General features: G+C 37.1%; 1 protein-coding gene across 5 annotated transcripts in view; it reads right to left on the bottom strand.

Annotated features, from left to right (window-relative positions):
* Positions 1 to 21,424, bottom strand: part of LOC150099955 (proton-coupled amino acid transporter 1-like) — a 183,531-nt gene that overhangs the window by 55,094 nt on the left and 107,013 nt on the right. For all 5 annotated transcript variants that reach the window (XM_090402517.1, XM_090402515.1, XM_090402514.1 and 2 more), the window contains 3 exons: positions 19,568 to 19,656; positions 17,153 to 17,245; positions 12,311 to 12,395 (listed from right to left, as the gene is read on the bottom strand). In XM_090402517.1, coding sequence (XP_090258643.1) covers positions 12,311 to 12,395; positions 17,153 to 17,245; positions 19,568 to 19,656 — 267 coding nt within the window. The remainder of the gene's footprint in view (positions 1 to 12,310; positions 12,396 to 17,152; positions 17,246 to 19,567; positions 19,657 to 21,424) is intronic.

The raw sequence follows: 21,424 nt of genomic DNA, 5'->3' as shown, positions 1-21,424 counted from the left end.
GATTCATTAGTTAGTCCCGTTTTAATCCCAGTTGTTTCTAATTGCACTGTTTGTTAAGAAATATTAACAGCCTGCAGATGTCTCTGTACCTTATTCAGTGAAACAACAGGAACCTTTTACGATCTGGAACTTCATGGATACATTGAATTTTATTCTATGTATTAATGATGCATAGACGAAAATTGCCACAGACCGCCTGAAGACCTTTCGCGTACCCTCGGGGTAAGCGTACCACACTTTGAGAAACACTGATGTAGAGTTCCGTGGATGCGCATGTGCTGTCATCGATGATCACAGCCGTGTCCTGTTCGTTTAAACTTTCCAACTGTTGTTCCAATTGATAAATTTCTGCCGTTAAATTTTCTCTAAATTTCTTGGCAAATTATGGCTGAAAAAAAAAACCCGGAATTGTTACAATATTGCATACAAGCTACGTGTGATTGTGTATGTTAAAGAACATGGAAACAGGCTGCAGAGAGGCAATTCAGACCACCCCAACTGAGAAAATGATAAGAACTTGGCAGAATCAGGAAAAGGGTTTAAAAAAAGCAACTCACAGTAAACATAACCTACGAAGTGGAACTGCAAAATGGCCAGAACTCGAGGCAGAACTGAATACTTGGATTTTAGACCAAAGAAAAGTGGGACTTTCGGTGTCTACAAAATGATTATTCATCAAGCGAAAGCGATAGCCACTAAGAGAGGGATCGCCAACTTTACTGGATCAACATAGATTCATGAAGAGAAGCCAACTGTGTATGCGGACTAAAACAAAAATATCACAAAAGATGCCAGATGAATATGAAGAAAAAATGATTGAATTTCATTGATTCGTCATTAACGCAAGGAAATGAGAAAAGTTTTAACTTGCGCAAATAGGAAACATGGACGAAGTTTCACTGAATTTTGATGTTCCCTCAAACAAAACTGTAGATTCCAAGGGCATTAAAAGTGTTACTATTAAAATTTCAGGGCACGAAAAAACTCACTACATGGTTATTTTATCCTGCTGTGTTGTGATGGGACAAAATTGCTGCCACTATTGATTTTTAAAAGGAAGACGCTATCCAAAGAAAAACTGCTTAAAGGAGTGTTTGTATATGTTCACGCAAAAGGCTGGATGGATGGAGGAGGAATGAAGTTATGGATAGATAAAATTTGGTCTTGGCACCCTGGTAGGCTGTTGAAGAAGCCTGCCATGCTAGTATGGGATCAGTTTCGTTCTCACAGAACAGATGATGTTACAAATAAACTCAAGGAACTGAAAACTCAGTTAGCTGTAATTCCAGGAGGTCTAACCAGTCAGCTTCAACCTTTAGATGTCTGTATTAATAAACCATTTAAGGGATTTATGAAGGAGAAGTGGAACAGCTGGATGCAGTCATCGGATTTTGAGGTTACGCCATCAGGAAGAAAGAAGAGGCCTAGCATTTCACAAGTTTGTGAGTGGGTCAAAGCTTCATGGGATGCTGTGAAAAACTGAGACAGTAGTTAAATCATTTAAGAAGTGTGGAATTAGTAATGCACTGGATGGTACAGAGGACAATTTGTTGTATGAGGACTCAGATTCTGATTTAGAAAGTTTCAAGTTCGCTTCATTTAGCTCTGGAGATGAATTTCTGGGTTTTGATGATTAAAAGGTGGGTACTCTTTCCTAGTTAATTAGGTATTTGTTGAAAGTAGACCTACTTATTACTTTATATTTGAAATACTGTAAATTCATTATAATATTCAGTGATAAATTTTTTTTTCTAAAAAATGTGTACAAAAAAGGGGATGCATCCTATATGTCGGTGCGTCTTATACGCCAGCAAATACGGTATCTTTTCCCCATACCGACAACCTATATAAATCATCTTTAGGACTGGTGGTGGGAGGACTAGGGCCATGCTTGGAAGCTCGGCAAGAATGTGGTTAACAAGGCTGTTAGAGCTAGGTTTTTTACTTGGAGAGTGGTAAATGAGTGGAATAAGCTGCCAGAGTCTGTGGTGGGTGATATGACCGTGAATGAGTTCAAGGCAAGGTATGATAGATACTGTGTGAATGTCGAATAGTTGTTCTTGACATGATGTTAGGGCCTCCTTTGATGAGTCTGTTGACTCCTTGGAGTTGCCCGGAATAATAATAATAATAATAACAATAATAATAATAATCTTGCAAGCTCTCCACATTATCTTGATTAACTATTATTTGCCTAATTTTGTATCATCAGCAAACTGAATATTTCCTTTCAGGTTGTTTCCTATATCATTTATGTACAAATTAAAATTAGTGGTACTAACAATGAACCTTGTGGCACACCAATAGTCACTTGCTTTCGACTGTACTCTGCTCCTCCATATGCCATTTTTTGATATTTGTCCAGCAGCCATTCTCTTATCCACATAACCAATGTCATACCTACCCCAATGGTTCTAATTTGCATAATGGACTTCCATGTGGAATACTGTAAAATGGCTTTACAAAATCCAGCATTGTCATGATGTAGCCTTTTCCTTTATCCAACTCGTCATTCTAATATAAATAGTTAGTAGATTACTAAGACATGACAGATCCTACACAAAGCAAAGCTGCGCCTCCTAGAGTATCATATTCTTATCCACCCATTCTGGAATTCTATTTTTTGACCAATTTTTCAGTACTTTTACCACCATTCTTGAGATACTGATTGATCTATAAAAGACTGCTACTGCAGTCTTAGAAGACCCTCTCTCATGCAAGGGAATTATTTTGCTCTCTTTCCATGCCCTGGGAACTCTACCAAAGCTGAGGCTTCAATTAAAGTGGCTGGTCAGATGCATTGCCAGTTCTCTTGTACATTGCCACAAAATGCAAGCTGATATCCCATCTTAATCCCACAGCTGTATTTACATTGAGATTCTATAATATCCTAAGAATGTTCAATTCATCCACCTCTGTTCCTACATCACTCTCTGGTCACATCTCTGTGACATTAACCTCACTTGAATGACATACCCTTGCAAAGTGGTCACTCAATATCTCAACTATTTTATCTGCTTTTGTCACCCTGTGACCACAGCACCCAATAAGGTTATTCTTCCTCTTATTTGCCACATAATGAAAGAACTCTTTGGGATTTCAGTTGGCTTGCTTGGCTAGTTTCTTCTCAATCTGATTTTGCCTTTCTTACCATACTGGTCACCTTTTACCATGACCACGGTCTTCTTCTTTCGCTATGCCTTATCCCGTGTTAAATGGGGTTGGCATTCCCATCTTTAATCTTCTTCTTCCAGATTCTCCGGTCTAGGGAATCTTCCCGACTCCATCCTTTCTCTCTAAAGTCCTCTGCCACCTTATCCCTCCATCTCAGTTTGGGCCTGCCTCATTTCCTCCTTCCCTCCACATGCTCCACTCGTTTACCAAAATACTCCTCACTCCTTCTCTCTACATGACCGAACCACCTCAGCCTGCTTTCTTCTACCTTCTTACCAATTGGTCCCACCTTGATCGTCCCTCTGATGTAGTCATTCCTTCTCCTGTCCTTCTTTGTCACACCACTCATCCATCTCAACATCTGCATCTCCGCCACCTCCATCTTCTTCTCCTGTGCCTTTGTTATAGGCCATGTCTCCATGCCATAGAGCATCGCCGGCCTCACCATCATCTTATACAGCTTTCCTTTCATCTTACAACTCACTCTCTTGTCGCACAGGACCCTGCTCATCTTCCTCCAGCAGCATGTTATTCGGTGCTGTATTTCCTCATCCAGGTCACCATTCCTCTCGATAACAGACGCAAGGTACTTGAATTTCTTCCCTGAAGTTAACCTTTCACCCTGAAGTCATATGATCATATCCTCGTCACTCCTCGTTGACATATATTCAGTCTTTACCCGGCTAATTTTCATGCCTCTCTCCTCCAATACCTTTCTTCCAGGGTCTTTTCAAGCTTCTCTCAGGATGATTCGCAAAGAACAATATCATCGGCAAACATCATGCTCCCTGGCGCCTCCTTCTTGACGTCCTCCACTAGTACATCCATGACCAGATCAAAGGGGGTAGGGGCTCAGAGTTGATCCCTGATGGAGCCCTACGACAAATGGGGAACCCCTCTGCCATGCCGACACTATACCTGCCCTGAATTTTCGCTCCCTCATACATCTCCTTTACCAACCTAACGTACTTTTCCAACACCCCCCTTCTTCCTCATACACCTCCATACCTCCTGTCTGGTCACTCTGTCGTATGCCTTTTCCAGATCTATAAACACCATATGTAGCTCCACCTGCATCTCCCTATATTTCTCCATCAATCGCCTTAACACAAATATTGCATCCGTTGTCCCTCTTCCTGGCATAAATCCAAACTGCTCCTCACCAATTTTTGTTTCCCGCCGTATCCTTCCTTCAATTACTCTTTCCCATATCTTCAACGTGTGTGACATCAGCTTGATCCCTCTATAGTTGCCACAATCTTGAACATCTCCTTTTCCCTTGTAGATTAGGATGAGAATGCTTTTCCTCCATTCCTCTGGTATCTTTTCCTGTTGGGCTATTTTCCTCATCAGATCCCATAACATGTCTATGCCCTTGCTGCCCAAACTTCTCCGGTATCGGGTCAGTCCCCACAGCCTTTCCATTCTTCGTTTTTCTCAGTGCCCAATACACTTCCTCTCTGCTTATGTCCTGCACTGATCCTTCGTTTGCCTCTCCATCCTCACACCTCTCTCTTGGATTCTCCTCATTTAGTAGAATAGGAAAATATTCTTCCCATCTTCCTCTGATTTTGTCCTCCTCTTGTAGTACTATTCCTGTGGCATCCTTTATCTGCTAAACTGATGTTATGTCTTTCGAGGCCTTATCTCTAGCTTTTGCTATTCTCAACAACTTAGCTTCACCACTGTTTCTCTCCAGTACTTCATAAACCTCTTCAACTGCCCTCGCCTTTTCCCCTTGCCACAGCTCTCTTTGCACTTTACTTTGCTAATCTATATGCCTCCTTGTCGGCTCTGGTTACAGTCATGTCCCATTTTTTCTTTGCCTCTTTCTTTTCCCTGATCTCTAACTGCACCTCCTCATTCCACCACCATGCCTCCTTATCCTTGGGCGGCCCCTTTCCTGATGTTATACCAAGCACCTCTTCTCCAATTTTTCTAATATTCTGACTATTTACGTCCCACCATTCTTCCACATCCTCTGGTAACTTCATTTCTTTCAATACCTTTTCTTTAAACTCATTCCTTGGACCTTCCTCTTCCAATTTCCACGACTTTATTTTCCTATCTTTCTGCCACTTCTGTCTATTCTTCTTTTCCCCTTTTATATCACAGTCTACCACAACTAACCTGTGCCGTGCCGCTACACTTTCTCTATTAATCACTTTACAGTTTTTCACCTCCTTCAGATGTTTTCTTCTGCACATAATATAGTCAATCTGACTCATCCTATCCCAGCTCTTATAAGTTATCAGGTATCCAACTCATGACCACAGTACTGTTCATGAATTTGCCGGTCATATTTCTCCTTATATACCCCTCACAACATTTTCTTTTTCTGCAGTTCATGCTTAATGATATTACTCATCCATCTAACTTCTGCCTGATTAACCCTCCTTACCTTAGGTATACAATTTAATATTACTTCCTCTAGATGTCCTTTAACTATCTTCCATGCACTACTAACATCCTTCCATTGTAGGGTTTTATGCCATGGCACAGCTTCAAGTTTCTTCCTAAGCTTGTCATATTCACCTGTCTTGTAGTTCCATATATAGCCTTCCTGACAGAATATTCCTCGTGTTTTACAATCTCCTATGTCAAGGGATATTTGATTGGAAGGAGTTGAGTTTTATAACATGTCAAGAGTTGAGTAGGAGAAGTATGATTTGGAATGGTCAAGAATATCAAGTTTATTGGACGCTGAAGAAGATATGGAACTGATGTGTTTATACCAGGATAGATTAGATGTGATATGGTCCTTCTTCCTAGAAATGAGACAGAACTGCATTGTAGTGGCATTAAAATTCACCAAGTTATCCTCACCCCACTTGAGAATGGAAATAAGATCATTGAACATGACTTACCTGAGCACTACAAGGTGTTGAAAATGAAAGCAGGTTGGAGAGTAAAGCAAAGCTTTGAATAGGATTGGATGTCAAGAGAAGGAGATCATTGAAGTATAAGGGAAAAAGAGCATAGGTGATAGCATTGAGCCCTGGGATACATCATCATTAATTGAAAAATGTGATGAAAGGAAACCATCCACTGTATCCTGCAGTGAACAGCCTGCAAAGAGGCTGGCTATCCATTTGCAAAGGGATGGAGGAATACCATAAGATGATAGCTTAGTAAGAAGACAACATGAGGTTGGTCTTGATTCCTTAACAAATAAATAGTAGGTGGGAGTGAACTTGTTTACCCAGGCAATAGCCAAGCAAACATAAAATTTCAACATGATACCATCATTTTGTTTTAAGCCAATAAGAATACAGCTGGTTGCCTAAATTGTCAGACCATCCTTGTTACTTAAGTATCCAGACAGACCTACTATCAGAGTAAAATATGAAAAGGGAAGGATCGGATATTAGATCAGAAGCCAGTTCTCCCCATCCCCAAAAAGGGTATGTGGAGGTCTCCTCCCAATTATCTAGCTTTGATCCTTAAGCATTCCTGTAATGGTTCCAATTACACAATAAATTTTTACTATTTTGAGCAATTTTTCCTTTGGTACTTTAGGTATTCCTTTTCAAGATCCTTGTTATGTTCCCACCTCAACTAACTTCTCTCAACATGTTGAGCTCAACTGTCTTTTATGGCCAAATTAATAGAAATCTAATTAATATTATGATAGAGCAGTTAATCCTATCCACAGAGTCTTTATGTCTAATTGTGGCTGATTTCTCTGTCATGCAGGATGAAAATTCCAGGAGAAAAAATTTTGCGACCTCCACATCCCACTGGCAACTTCAGTGGAAAAGCACTTACAAAGGTTTTTCATGTACTAGGTCCTTCCATACAAAGGGTATCTTCAATCATTAACGACTGAGCTATTGAACAGCTTGGTTTCCCCTATTTTTAATATTTTTCTCATCCCACTGGCAACTTCAGTGGAAAAGCACTTACAAAGGTTTTTCATGTACTAGGTCCTTCCATACAAAGGGTATCTTCAATCATTAACGATTGAGCTATTGAACAGCTTGGTTTCCCCTATTTTTAATATTTTTCTCATCTGTCCCTCAACTATATTAGCAGATCAAAATCTGATTTCATAAATGCCAACAGCAAAAAAACTTAACTCCTGTCCCAAATGGAAGCTGTGCCTTCTGGTCACTTGCTAAGGACAATGGATGAAACTTCTCTAGTCCTGACTATATGTCTCCAATTTTTCTCTAACATTGCTCCAGAGCTAACACCAACCTTTATTAATTTATTATACATATCTGGTACTTATCTCAAACACATGAAACCAATCTCATATCTGTCCTATTCCAAAAAAAAGAGCAATACAAGTCTACAATCAAACTACCAACCAAATGCCATCATCTCTATCCTCTCCAAAAAATGGAAAAGTCATTAATAGCCAACTCCTCCACTAATTAGAGGCCCACTAATTAATCCACAACTACAGTATGCATTCTGACATTCAAGATCCACAGCTGACCTTGTAGCTTCTCTCCTGTACCTCCACTTCCTTCTCATCCTGATGGAACCACTGTTACCTCACCCAAAGATAAAGCTGACCTCCTGGCATCACTCTTTTCCTTAAACTCCTGCATAGATGACCAAGGGAAATCACCTCCCATACTGGAATCCAAGCATTGTATGCCTTCCTCTGGTCCTGACTATATGTCTCCAATTGTTCTCTAACATTGCTCCAGAGCTAACACCAACCTTGCATTGCCTTTATAATTTATTATACATATCTGGTACTTATCTCAAATGCATGAAAGCAATCTCATATCCGGCCTATTCCAAAAAAAAAAAAGAGTGATACAAGTCTACCATCAAACTACCAACCAAATGCCATCACCTCTATCCTCTCCAAAAAATGGAAAAGTCATTAATATCCAATTCCTCCACTACTTAGAAATGGCAAGTCATGGTAGATGGCTCCCTCTCTTCAAGCTTCACCACCAATGCTGAGTGCATCAAGGTTCTGTCCTATCACCTACTCTCATTCTCCTGTACATAAATGATCTACTCACAATAACCACTAATCCTATCCACACTTTGCAGACAAACGACAGTACTCTTCACACATCCAACTCATTTCACAAATCATGCAGTACTCTGACAGCCTGGCTACAAGATCATCCACAACTAATGCCTTAAACATTGATCTACATACTATCCTTCAATAGGACAAGAACAACCTTGTCATGTCCAATGCCACCAAAAACAGACTTGCCATTTCTCATGCAAAAGAGATCCCAGCTCACCTACCATTAGTAATACACAAATCACCAGACAAGATCAGTATCTTTGTCTAAACTAACATTTACCTCCGGTCTCCGAGCACAAACCCATCACATCAATAACCTCCTCAACATCCAAGAAACTTTGCATTCTCTTTCATTCAAGAGCCTGTTTTATGCCCAGTCAACTACATACAAATTCCAAATCAGCCCATGTTTAGAATACTTCTCATGTTTGGGGGCGGTGTACCTAAGACTTCCCTTAAAATCTTGATGTCATTTACAGGCAAAAAATTAGGTTCACAGATGATCCCTCTTTTACAGATTTACTTTGTCTATCTCACAGGCACAGTGCTTCAGTACTTTCATAGTCAGTGCTCCAGTGAATTAGCAACTATCATTCCTCCAAAATGAATTAATATCAAAGAGAGCGATGTTAATGAAAATAGATAGTGAAAATGACTAATCATCATCGAGTATGCATCTGATGATAATGAAGCATAAACATTCTTTAACATTTGTATATGGCATAAGTTCCTTTATTATTATAATTTGCTTGATTTTAAAGACTGTGTTTTCATTTTTTGGGGGGGGGGGGTAAATTAAGTTTTAACATTAAACTTTTAAAAATTTTAATGTAAAATTTGAAAATTAAGTCTATTTTATATACTTATTTGCTTAAATTACATAAGAAAATAAAGACTCAAATACATTGGAATGTGAGTAGAGGTGGATAGTATGCGTGTGTAGAGGCTTAAGTGCTGTGAGAACATCATGTTGGAGGCTTAATAGATTGTATACAGCACTCAGAAAGGATTAAAACAGAATTTAATACTTCCTATATTCGTCTCAGTCACTGAGACATCTTCAGGGATTACAAAACAACTAATGTAAAATATATACAAATAACACACAATACTAAGCCCAACCACGTGGGTGACACTAAAGTCCTATCTAGGTGGAGTGCCCTCTAAGGGTGGTTGTAAGAGGCCTGGAATGTAAAGTGGGACCTCTGGTGATAAGCATTTCACAAATCTTAGGAAGCTTAATGCAACCGTATTTATTAAGATTTGGTTGATTCCTGAGAGCTGCTGCTGATTCTAAAAATAATCTCTTTTTTTTTTTTTTTTTCAATTTGCTGTGGTGGAGCATGCTGATTTTTTCCATGAGATTCTGTGGGTCGTATCCAAGACATGGTCAGCCTGGCCTGACTGACCATGGTCGTGGTTGCAGATGTATGACTTATGTTCCTCTAGGCAGATGGTTGCTGATCTGCCTGTCTGTCCAAAGTATGCCAGTTTACAGGAACAGGATAATTTATAGATTTCAGGCACTGAGAGAGGAGGGCGCTGATCTTTCATAGAGTGGACAAGGGTAGCAAGTTTGTGGTGAGGCTTAAATGCTGTGTGTAGGTTGTACTTTTATTAAATTTTTGGCTATTTTTTCGGATGTGCCACGGATGTAGGGTATGGTGACAGCATTTCTAAACTCTTTCTGAAGAGAAGACTGGGGAATGGGAGAGGACCTGATTATTTTTTTAATATTGTGATCGTTGTAGCTATTGGAGAGAAAAGTGTTGTGTGTGTGTGGTCAAGCTCAGTTGTAAGGGCAGTTCCAGTGGAACAAAGATTGTGGGCTCTCTTGGTAAGAGTTTTAATAATGCCATATTGTTGAGCGGGATGGTGGTGGGAGAGTTTGTGAATGTATCTGCCTGTGTGCGTGGGTTTTTTATATACAGTGAAGGAAAGTGTACCATTAGGAAGGTGTGTAACTAAGGTGTCTAGGAAGGTTAAACAATTGTCCTTTTCCTTTTCCATTGTAAACTGGATTCTTGGATGTAGGCTGTTGAGGAAGGGGTCTAATGTGTCTGGGCCATGAGGCCAAATAGAGAACAGATCGTTAACATATCTTAGTCAGATAGAAGGTTTGAGAGGGGCTGAATCTATGGCTCGTTTTTCAAAATCTTCCATATAAAAATTGGCAAGAGGGGACGAGAGGGTGACCCATGGCGGTATACTCTATCTGCTTGTAGATTTTTTTCCTCCAAGAAAAATAACCAGAATTGATAGCGAAGGAAAAGAGATCTAAGATGTCAGAAGAAAAAACATTTTTAAGAGTGTTAAGGTATCAATTAAAGGAATATTGGTAAACAATGAGGAGTTGTCAAAGCTTACCAATATGTCTGTGTTATTTAAGGTTAAATTTTCTATTAGGGTTTTAAAATGGGTAGTTTTTTATATAGGATGTGGAAAGTCCAGTGGGGGAGGTTAGAGAGAGTTGGCTAGCTGTTTTGACAGTTTGTAGCAAGGTGCATTAGTGGCATCTACTATAGGTCTTAGTGTGGAATTGGGTTTGTGGATTTTCCGTAAACCGTATATTTGGGGGGGGGGGGACATGTCTGAGTCTTTTCGTGATCTCCAGGGGCTAGGAAGACACTTTTTTAAGCAAGTTTTTTAATTTTTTTAACTTGTGATTTTATGGGATCGTGTTCTAGCAAGGTGTAGGTAGAGCGATCTCTGAGGATTATCTCCATTTTTCGATTGTATTCCATGGCATCAAGAACGACCGTGGCATTACCCTTATCTGCTCTGGTGATGACGATACTTTTTTCTTTTCATAATTTCATGAGAGCAGTGCGTTGGGAAAACAATAAATTACTTTTTTTGGAGGTGAAGACTGGACGATGATGTTGGTGACGTCAAGTCTGATGCCATTTGCTATATCTGGTGCTAAGCGACAGAGCCCGCGTTCGATATTGACATCACATCAAGCACCGGCACTTCTTTCGGAGTGACCACGAAATTGTGGCCAAGGCTTAGGACACTGACATCATCGTCGTTGAGCCTTTTGGACAAATAATCTCTTTTTTTTTTTTGAATATGATGTGGTTGATAAGTTAACTACTGTCTGGAGCGGTTGAATTTGCGATTGTGGTTTGGCTTTACACAGGTTGTAAAATTTCTTGATATGTTTATTTTTTAATTTTTGAAATTCTTTCTGTGTGGAAGCTTCTGAGATGCCAGAGAGAATAGACCAAAGTTCAGGGTTCAGTACAGCGGAGAGCTCTGCTTGTAAGGAGCTAATGGCGCTGTTCGTCATGGAGAGGGTGGCACGAGTAGCGACGATTTGTTCCCGCAGTAATGCAAAGCTGATGCGGTTATATATGTGGAGGGCTTTTTTGGAATGAAAGATTTTAAAAAAGTACAACCTACACACAGCATTTAAGCCCCACTGCAAACATGCTATCCTTGTTCACTCTACGAAAGATCAGCTCCCTCCTCTCTCAGTGCCTGGAGTCTATAAAGTACCCTGTTACTGTAAACTGGCGTACATTGGACGGACAGGCAGATCAGCAACCATCTGCCTGGAGGAACATAAGTCATACATCTGCAACCACGACTATGGTCAGTTAGGCCTGGCTGACCATGTCTTGGATACGACCCACAGGATCTCATGGAAAAAAACCACCATGCTCAACCACAGCAAATTCAAAAAAAAAAAAAGATTATTCTTAGAATCAGCAGCAGCTCTCAGGAATCAACCAAATCTTAATAAATATGGTTGCATTGAGCTTCCTAAGATTTGCGAAATGCTTATCACCAGAGGTCCCAAATTACATTCCAGGCTTCTTAAAACTGCCCTTAGAGGGCACTCCACCTAGATAGGACTTTAGTGTCAACCACGTGGCTGGGCTTAGTATTGTGTGTTATTTGTATATATGTTACATTAGTTTTTTTATAATCCCTGAAGATGTCTCATATTAAATTCTATTGTATTCCTTTCTGAGTGCTGTATATAATCCATTAAGCCCCCAATATGATGATAGTATGAAATGAAATAAAATAAAACATCTGAAGAAAGTTAGTAAGCTAAAATGTATATATAAGATTAATACTATATAATTCTGCAAACTTTTAATTAAAAGCAAATCAACTTACTGTCTGGAAGCTTGTAGCAATAAACACAAAATATACACAACAAAAACCAAACTGAGTGATCATCAGCATTGTATTTACGAGGAATCTAGATGCATAAAAAATATCAATTTTTTTTTTTAATCATAGCTTTTTTTACATGATAAAATGTATGAAATAATAAAAGATGAACAATAAATGTTTTCAAATGAAACTGAGCACCAGAAGGCTAATGGTATTTAGGTAAAAATGATCTTAAATTAATAGTGTTTAAGTGAAAACACTATTAATATCAGAGTAAACTTTATATCAGTGTAAACAAGGTACAAAAGCATAAAAACAGTTTTATATTATGCATATGAAATAAGATTAGTTTAACTATCCATCATGATATAAATTAACTTAAAAATTAGTCTAATATTTGAATTTTTTTTCTTTTCACTTGAGTATAATATCTCCTAGGAATATCAAGACTGCTGCATCGATTTATAACTAATGCAGCAGACCTTATCTAATAGGATATGCTTCGATAATTATTGAACTTCAACAGCTGAAAAATGATCCATCTAGGATCATTGAAAGATTTCCAAATGTATTTGCTGCAAGAATGTAGTGAGCATTTGTAAAATATCTCAGAAAGAGAACAACTTCAGAAGAATTGTAACAACATAAACTAATTTCTTTTTTCCTCCAATATGTAGCTATGTTTTTTTAACCTACAAATACTATGTAAAAAAGGAACAATTTGGTCAGTTGGTTACTGTTACTATATGGGAAAGAGAAATAAGTACAGGTGCTAATGCATAGTTCATAGGTCAATCCTCTGTTCCAGGTTCACTTGCAAAATACCTTCCAACTCAAAATGAGTGGGTGGAGGGTAGTCTAAAACCATCTTTATATGAGATAAGTTAACTCATCTACGTTTTTTTTACGTCAGAAAAAATCTTTCTCATTTTTGAAGAACTGAACTAGGTTTTTTTTGTAATTAAAAAGGCACATACATCATCCTTCCAGTTATACTAAAAAAAATGCATTGAACAATGTGATAATCGAAATATTACAATTACTAAATGAAAGTATTTAATACCAAAGAACTTCTGACAAATAGCAAATTATGACCATGCAAAATATACAGAACACAGTTCATCTACAGCTGGAGTTGTAGGTTATTTGTCTCATACAAATAATTATGAAATATATTTAATCAAAAATCTAAGGTACACGTTTTACTTTATTAAAGAACATTAGCATACAGCTGAGATATTGTGCTTAAAATCAGATTTTAAACACAATAAAGAAAGCACAATTACCCAAATTCTCAAGAAGTGAATAAACAGCATATCCTATTATTACTTTTTTTTTTTTAAATACAGAGTCCAAATGTGAACGTTTCTTCAATCCACAACACCTGCACCATTCCAAGGTAAAAGTTTATTAACATTAGATTTGGAGACCTACAGAGTATTTTTTTTTAAGGAGATTGCCTACATGGCTGAGTGGGTATGCAACATATAACTTGTTTGGCAAAAGATCTGATTATTTTGTTGCTGTTTTTTCCTTTTTTGCTTTCTGGATGATGATAAGTTAATCATAGTTGAATGGATTTGTAACAGATCACATGTCTGATAAGAAAATCTAATTATACGAGGGCTGTTCAATAAGTAATAAGACTAATTTTACTGTCGTGAAACCACTCATCACAATATTAATTTCTGTGGAATAAAGAAATGTTGCTGTCTGTATTAACAAAAGAGGTTAATAGATGGCGTATACGGGCTGATGTGCCAGAATGTCAAGTGACTAAACGCAAGCTTGTTTTGCCACGCCTATGAGCCGCGACCAGTCATCAAAATGGAAGCATCTTTGGAACAGCGTTATGCGATTAAATTTTCTGTGCATTTGCAAAAATCGGCATCAGACACTTTTAACATGATACGTGAAGCTTTCCATGATGAAGCAATGTCGAGGGCAAGTGTTTTTCGCTGGCATAAAACTTTTAAGGAAGGAAGGCAAAATGTGGAAGATCTTGAACGTGAGAGAAGACCTTTAATGTCCATCAGAGACAATGATCAACACAGCAGCGATTATCATCAAGGAGGATCGCAGAATTACAGTATGCCAGCTGCATGTTGTCCTGAATATTTCTGTGGGAAGTGTTCACTCAATCATGGCTGAACATTTGGGACTGAAACGTGTTTGCGCCCGATGGATTCCCAAACTCTTGACACTGGAGCAAATGCAGCATCAAGTGGATGTGTGCACAGAATGGAAAGAAAGACTGGAACAAGAAGGCGATAACTTCTTAAAACGCATCATTACAGCAGATGAAGCTTGGTTGTATCACTATAGAACAGAATGAATACAGCAAATAGAATGAAGAGAAGAATAAATCTGTTCTGTGAGTTTAGAAGTGAACAAACAGTTGCTGGCTTAGAGGAAAGTGTGATACAAATCACTGATACAAACTTTGATGAATAATGACCATGAAAATAATGCATCAGTAGAGAATGTCTGAAAAGAAATTGAACGACTGACTAGTAATACCTTCTCGGAATGTAAGCTCTCTTACCAGGTTAGAAAAAAGATTGATTAAGCTTTGGGTTATGTAGACTAGCAGCTAAATGACAGAAAGTAACGTTATTAACTAATGACAGAGAGAGAGAGAGAAGGGGATGAGGAATGATAGTCACCTAGCTGCTTTGTTTTATGCACAAAATCAAATATTTTAATATTATTATGATTATCCCTTCCAAGAGCTAGGAAGAGAAGTTTAATATATATATATATATATATATATATATATATATATATATATATATATATATATATGTGTGTGTGTGTTAAAGATACCAAGCTATTTTAAACCTGGTTTTACTCCATTTCCCAAGTAAGCAAACAGACAAGTAAGTCAAATTTGCACCTGCAAGTAGTGCAAGTCTGGGTGACCCCGCACGTAGTGTAAATCTAGGCAACTCGTGGTAAAGGTGGAATAAGCTCTGATCACTATTCTTAATATTTACCCTTAATGCAAAGCACACCTCCTGGAGGAGATGTATAATGCTATGTATTAAAGGCAAGGGGCCACTAGACTTGCTGATCAGACCTGCCACATCAGACTTGCACTATTTGCAGGCAAACTTGACTAACTTGTCTGTTTGCTTACTTGGGAAATGGAGTAAAACCAGGTTTAAAATAGCTTGGTATCTTTAACGTATATTATACCCAAGGTAAAAAAGCTTCTACATCTATCTCTCATCCTGAGATTTTTATTTAATAAGGTCAAAGCACCTTATGGTAACTTGTTTTGGTAAAATACTTATAAGCTCTGTATTACTTAAATCTTAGTATTTCTAAGTCTGGCTCCCACTGATGAGACTTCAATAAAGGTCGAAACCGGTCTGGGTAGTGGCCCCTTGCCTTTAATACATAGCATCATACATCTCCTCCAGGAGATGTGCTTTGCATTAAGGGTAAATATTAAGAATAGTGAACAGAGCTTTTCCACCTTTACCAAGAGTTGCACTACGTGCGAGGTCACCCAGACTTGCACTACTTGCATGCACAGACTTGCCTGTGTGTTTACTTACTTGGGAAATGGAATAAAACCAGGTTTAAAATAGCTTGGTATCAAAATTAAGGGGATAAAAATCCCTTATTATTTTACAGCCAGTATGCGATCAAGGATAGCAAGGGAGCTTGCTCCACCTTTGCTTCGAGTTGCCTTGGTGTGGTACTACCAGGTGGTCACTTACACTTGGATTCGCCAATAGTTCATCGCCATGAAACTCTTAGATCGTAGTTTACGATCTTAATACTGGCTGTAAAATAATAAGGGATTTTTATCCCCTTAATTTAATTAACTTCACCAGAAAAATAGCCGTTTGGCTTTTCTTCATAGCTTGGTATCTTTTACGTATAGTATACCCAAGGTAAAAAACTTTCTACATATATATATATATTTACCCCCCCCTAAGGGTACATGTTCCAGGAATTTTATGTTTTAAGGTATTCAGGTTTGTAAACACAGTTAACATTATCTGACCTTAATGAATAATAGTTTGGAGAACAGAGTTTCAAGAAGTGAAGTAGATATTCTGTGTATGTGTACTGTAAAGTTTAGAAAATAATATCTGCATATCCCTAATAGACACTTGAAGATGCTGGAAATACTTTGCAAGAATATTAGCAGCGAGTACATTTTTAACTGACCTCCCATAAGAAATTTTATCAATGTAACTGCCATATCCAACAGTTTTTTACATATATAGGCCATACTGACAATTAGGCAGGTGATGTATATCAATAATTAGAATCAGTCACTACCTCAGAGCACATTCAATTGTGACTTATGATCATGCCATGAATTATAATCACATTCAATTGGTATAAAATACAAACAAATAATGTTATTCTTTATTATTTAAATGCTGCTTGGCTTGAAAATTGGGTAGCATGGCTAGCTGAATAGTTAATGTACTCACTTTCTGCCAGCACATGGTACTAATGTACTACAGATTTATAACCTACCTTTTATGGGTTGGAAACACATTAAGAAGTACATAGTGAAACTGTAAACAACTGTACTACTTAGAATCAACTGTTTTACAATCTTAAATCCTAAATAAATCATGAAGTAATATTTTACCTCTCCGGATATCTAAATTTTTTAATAACATTGTAATTTCCAGATTTCCAAAATTTTTAAAATAATGAATGTATTCATGATAAAGAAATACACAAGACACCTTCAATTAATAAGCACTTAATTGAGCTGTAATTATTCAAATCAAAAAATGCAATTAACAAAAAAGTTGCTAGAAATGATCTTCAGAAAAGACATAGCATTAAAAATGCATGAAACATTACCTTGCACATTTACTGAGGTGTCGAAATTTTGGTGGACCAAGATGGAAGGCATATTCCATTACACTTGAGTAGTCTAATGAGTGGCGTCCTATCCTAAAAGAAAAGTTTTAATAGCACTTAGCTAAGTTCTGTTACTAACATAAATCTGTTTGTTAATAATCAACAGAGAAAAGGGACATTCTGAAAGTAATGTTCTGTTGGACAATGGTTCTCCATCCAAAAAAAAGAGAGATGTCAGCGAAACAAAAAACCAAAAGACAGCTTGAAGTCGACTTTATTTTTGTATGCTATTTCTCAATTATCTCCCTTTCCTTTCAATACATTTTCTCTACAGCATTAACAAGTTTTCAAAGTTTTCTGTACCATTTCTTCAACTGTGATCTATTTGTCAGTTTCAAAATAGATATCTTTGAGTTTCTGCTTCAGGAAATGATCAGAAGTCTGATGGAGTTAAGTCTGGATTGTAGAAAGTTCCATAACTGCAAATCCAATCTCTTTAACCATTGAAATGGATGCACTCACATGTAGCTTTATCATCATCAAATTCCTGACATGTACCCTCACAAGGGGTGTACAGGATATTATGACAGTACTATATGAAGACCCTACATCATTACTAACTTCCTATCAACAATTTCCCTCCAAATCAATTTGTTATCTGTCAAGACTCCAACATTATCAGATCTTATATTTCTGTCTTCTAAGGCACTTTTTACTATATCAATCCACCACTATCTGGGTTTTTTTACCTGCCAACCTGGCAGAGAACACTTGTTTTACTAATGTAGCTTTGCCATCTTGCAAAAACAATGGTACTGTTCCTCAGCATGAACATGATAAATTTGTTGTTTCAACTTTCTCAAGGTCTTGCAGTTGTGTACTCTTGTTGAGGTAGGTGACACTTCCACAGACTGAAAATTTTCATTTTGAGATCATAATAATGAGCCCAACTTTCATTCCCAGTCATGATTTTGTGAACTAAATCATTGCCTATCCTTTTATAATGTTGATGAAATTAGGAACAAACTCTCAGTCTTTTCTCTGTTTCCTGGCAGAGAACACTTGATTTGCTAATCTTTCCTCTCCCTTTCACTAGTCAATTGATGTGGCATCTACATATGCACAGTTTATTGTAGCCCAATTTTGTGATGATTTGGTTGAATCATGCTAATCCAATGTTCATCATCATCAAATTCCTGCCATGCACCCTCAAGGGGTGTACAGGATATGATAGTACTACATGAAATATTTACATCATTACTAACTTCCTATCTACAATTTTCCTCCAGATTAGTCTGTTACTTGTCAAGACTCCAATATTATCAGATCTTATATTTCTGTCATCCAAGGCACTTTTTACCATATCAATCCGCCTATGATCTTCCTCTGGGTCTTTTTTTCCTGCCAACCTGGCAGAGAATACTTGTTTTGCTAATCTTTCCTCTCCCATTCTGTTTAAGTGACCATACCATTTGAGATTAGCTCTGCTAGTGCATTCCTGGATGCTGACAATGTCAAGTTCTTTCCTAAGATCCTCGTTTTTAATATAATATAGCTTGATGCCATCTGTTCATGCCCCTTATATTTCTCAGGACTCTCATATCTGCAGTCTAGTCTTTGGTCAAGTGTTTTACTTCTGACCCAGATCTCAGATCCATAAGTTAAAACTGGTTTGAACACTGTCTTGTATACAGCTAATTTTTGACTAATTTCTCTCTTATTCCATATAAATTTATTTAACTGACTTCCTACTATACCAGCTTTGTTGATTCTGTTGTCTACTTCCATATTTAATTTACCATCTTCACTAAAAATCGTGTCTAAGTAGCTGAAATGTTTTACTTGTTCTATAGGTTTTCCATTCCCAATGATCAATTGCTGGTAATTTGCCAATTGTTTCTGATTTAATGATCAGCTTTCTGCTTAAAGAAGTCATCAGCTGCAGTTTTTGAAAGACCATTGCTTCATCATGAAAACCTTGTAACTGATGGTGAATTTCGATAGTATGCACATTTTCAAGCATCAAAAATTCAATTACTGTGTGCACTTTTTTTAGATAGCAAACTTGTAAATGATTCATCTACTGTGTATAAAATAAAATGAGGTAGTCCAATTTCAATTATACACCGCTGTATACAAAATTGTAGTTGAGGAATGAAAGAATATATCAAGAATAGACAAATTTCAAGAATATTTGCACTTCAACCCACTGTGCCTGCATAAGACATTACTTTTAGAATAACACTTAATATATGACATTAATATCAGATAATGACCAATACTGGAATCTTAATTGGCATTCATGAATGGTTTCAAGAATGAAAATAAACCTTTAGTTTTTATTTGACTATGTTTTCAAAGTACTAAAAACTGCTTTATATTCATATATTAATCACCAGTTAAAAAGTCACTCACCTTTTAGATAACTGCTTGCTACTCTGAACTAGAAGATGCATACAGTGAATGCAAATCACTCCCATAAGTGGTACTCCCAGTGTACCAACCTATAAAAATAAAATAATAAAATAAAAAAATATATATACCTTGAGGGTACATGGGAATTTGATGATGATGATATATAAAACAAAAAAAAAAAAAAAATGGGGAGGATGGCCAGTAGAAGACAAAATGGCAAAGAGTATGTAGAAAGATAAGCAACATTTTCAAATTTAGTTAATAATATTAGGTTGTATTTTGCTAGTTTGTGTGTGGTAGAGGATACTGCTTGGCTATTTACAAAAAAAAAACCTGTAAACTATATATTGAACTGGATATTATCAATATGCCACCAATATGAAAAAGAAGAATAATGGCAGGCAAAACATCTTTATTAGGAAAATTTAACATAAAGGATACTATTTGATGCAGTGTGCATGAAATTTATTCTTTACAAAAGGTGAAAGATTTGTGGAAGGAGAGCAACACACAATGGTGAGCGGCTGTGTATGCTCATCAATGTTTTGAGAGTGAGTGGTAGAAGAGCAGGATGGAGAAAAAGTAAGTCAGGAGAAGGATGGGTCATAATGACAAAAATTTCTGTGAAATTTTTGTCATTATGACCCATCCTTCTTTCATATGAAAGATTCCACATACTTAATGTGGAATCTTTCATATGAAAAAGTGTGCGAGCTCAAACATCTGGAGAAATGGCTGGAAAGTGGAAAAGCTGAGAAGAGAATGGAAAAAAAAAAAAAAAAAGGGTACAAGGGAAAAGAAAAGACTGCATGAAAAAGTGTGAGAGAGGGAAAACCTAATTTCTTGGATGAAAGGAGGTGATATTTGTAGTATGTTTATGCAAGAAAGATTAGAATAGGTTTGAGTTATCCCAAGAAGAAACACCTTGTCTTGTCTGGAGTTTTTTTTTTTTTTTTTTTTTGCAAGAAGTAAGACAGGATTGAGTTTTACTAGTATTAGTTATCAGAACTAAACTGAAGTATGGTTAGGAGATCATAATTTAAAGTAGTAGAATTGGATGTTTTGGTAGTTCAGTTAATCTGCATAGTGCAAGATTTGTCAAAAGAGAAATACTCTGGACTGCATTGGATTTGCATTCAAAATTGTAGACTGGATTTGCATTCATTTGGAGATCATTACATAAAAATATCTATGAAGAAGAATGAGAAAGTAGAAGTATGAATATGCATGCATGCATGCACCATTCTAGCTTTAGCTAGAAAGTTTGAGGGTAAAGATCCAGCCATTCCACAAAATGTGCATCCAGAGAAAAAGCCAATCAGTTTGCAAAAATCAGAAAACAAACAATATGATGGTAACGTACTTAATGGGTCCTTCTGCCAAATAATTAAATACTATAAAATATCAAGAGTAACTACTAAGAATCCCCAAACATTCTCAATGATATCTGTCCAAAGTGGGTGATATATACAAGATGATTCTATATTGATTCCACCATAGTCAATCAACAGTCAATACTACTTGCACACCTCTTCAACTAATATACAAGTTGAGTGTTTATGTTTCCTTCAATATTTAAGAAAGAACTGAAGTGAGAGAATTGAATGGTAATTTAGGAATGGGTTGATTTAGATAATTTCTGCAATATGGTTATACAGAGCAATACACAGTCATCCATATGTAAGTTATAAGTCAGCAGTTAGAATTGAAGGAAATACAGAAAGATGGTTTCATGTAAAATCAGGTGTAAGATATTGATGCACATATTATTATTATGTAACACCTCCAGGGAGTACAAAGACTGATCAAGGGAGGGCACTTACTCTACATCTCTCTGTCTTCACCAATCTACCACCT

This window comes from Typopeltis vanoorti, chromosome 13, assembly GCF_054136105.1.
Source record: "Typopeltis vanoorti isolate ZY-2024b chromosome 13, IOZ_Tvanoo_1.0, whole genome shotgun sequence".
Classification (NCBI taxonomy): Eukaryota; Metazoa; Arthropoda; class Arachnida; order Uropygi; family Thelyphonidae; genus Typopeltis; species Typopeltis vanoorti.
This window is presented reverse-complemented; position numbering and strand designations above follow the sequence as displayed.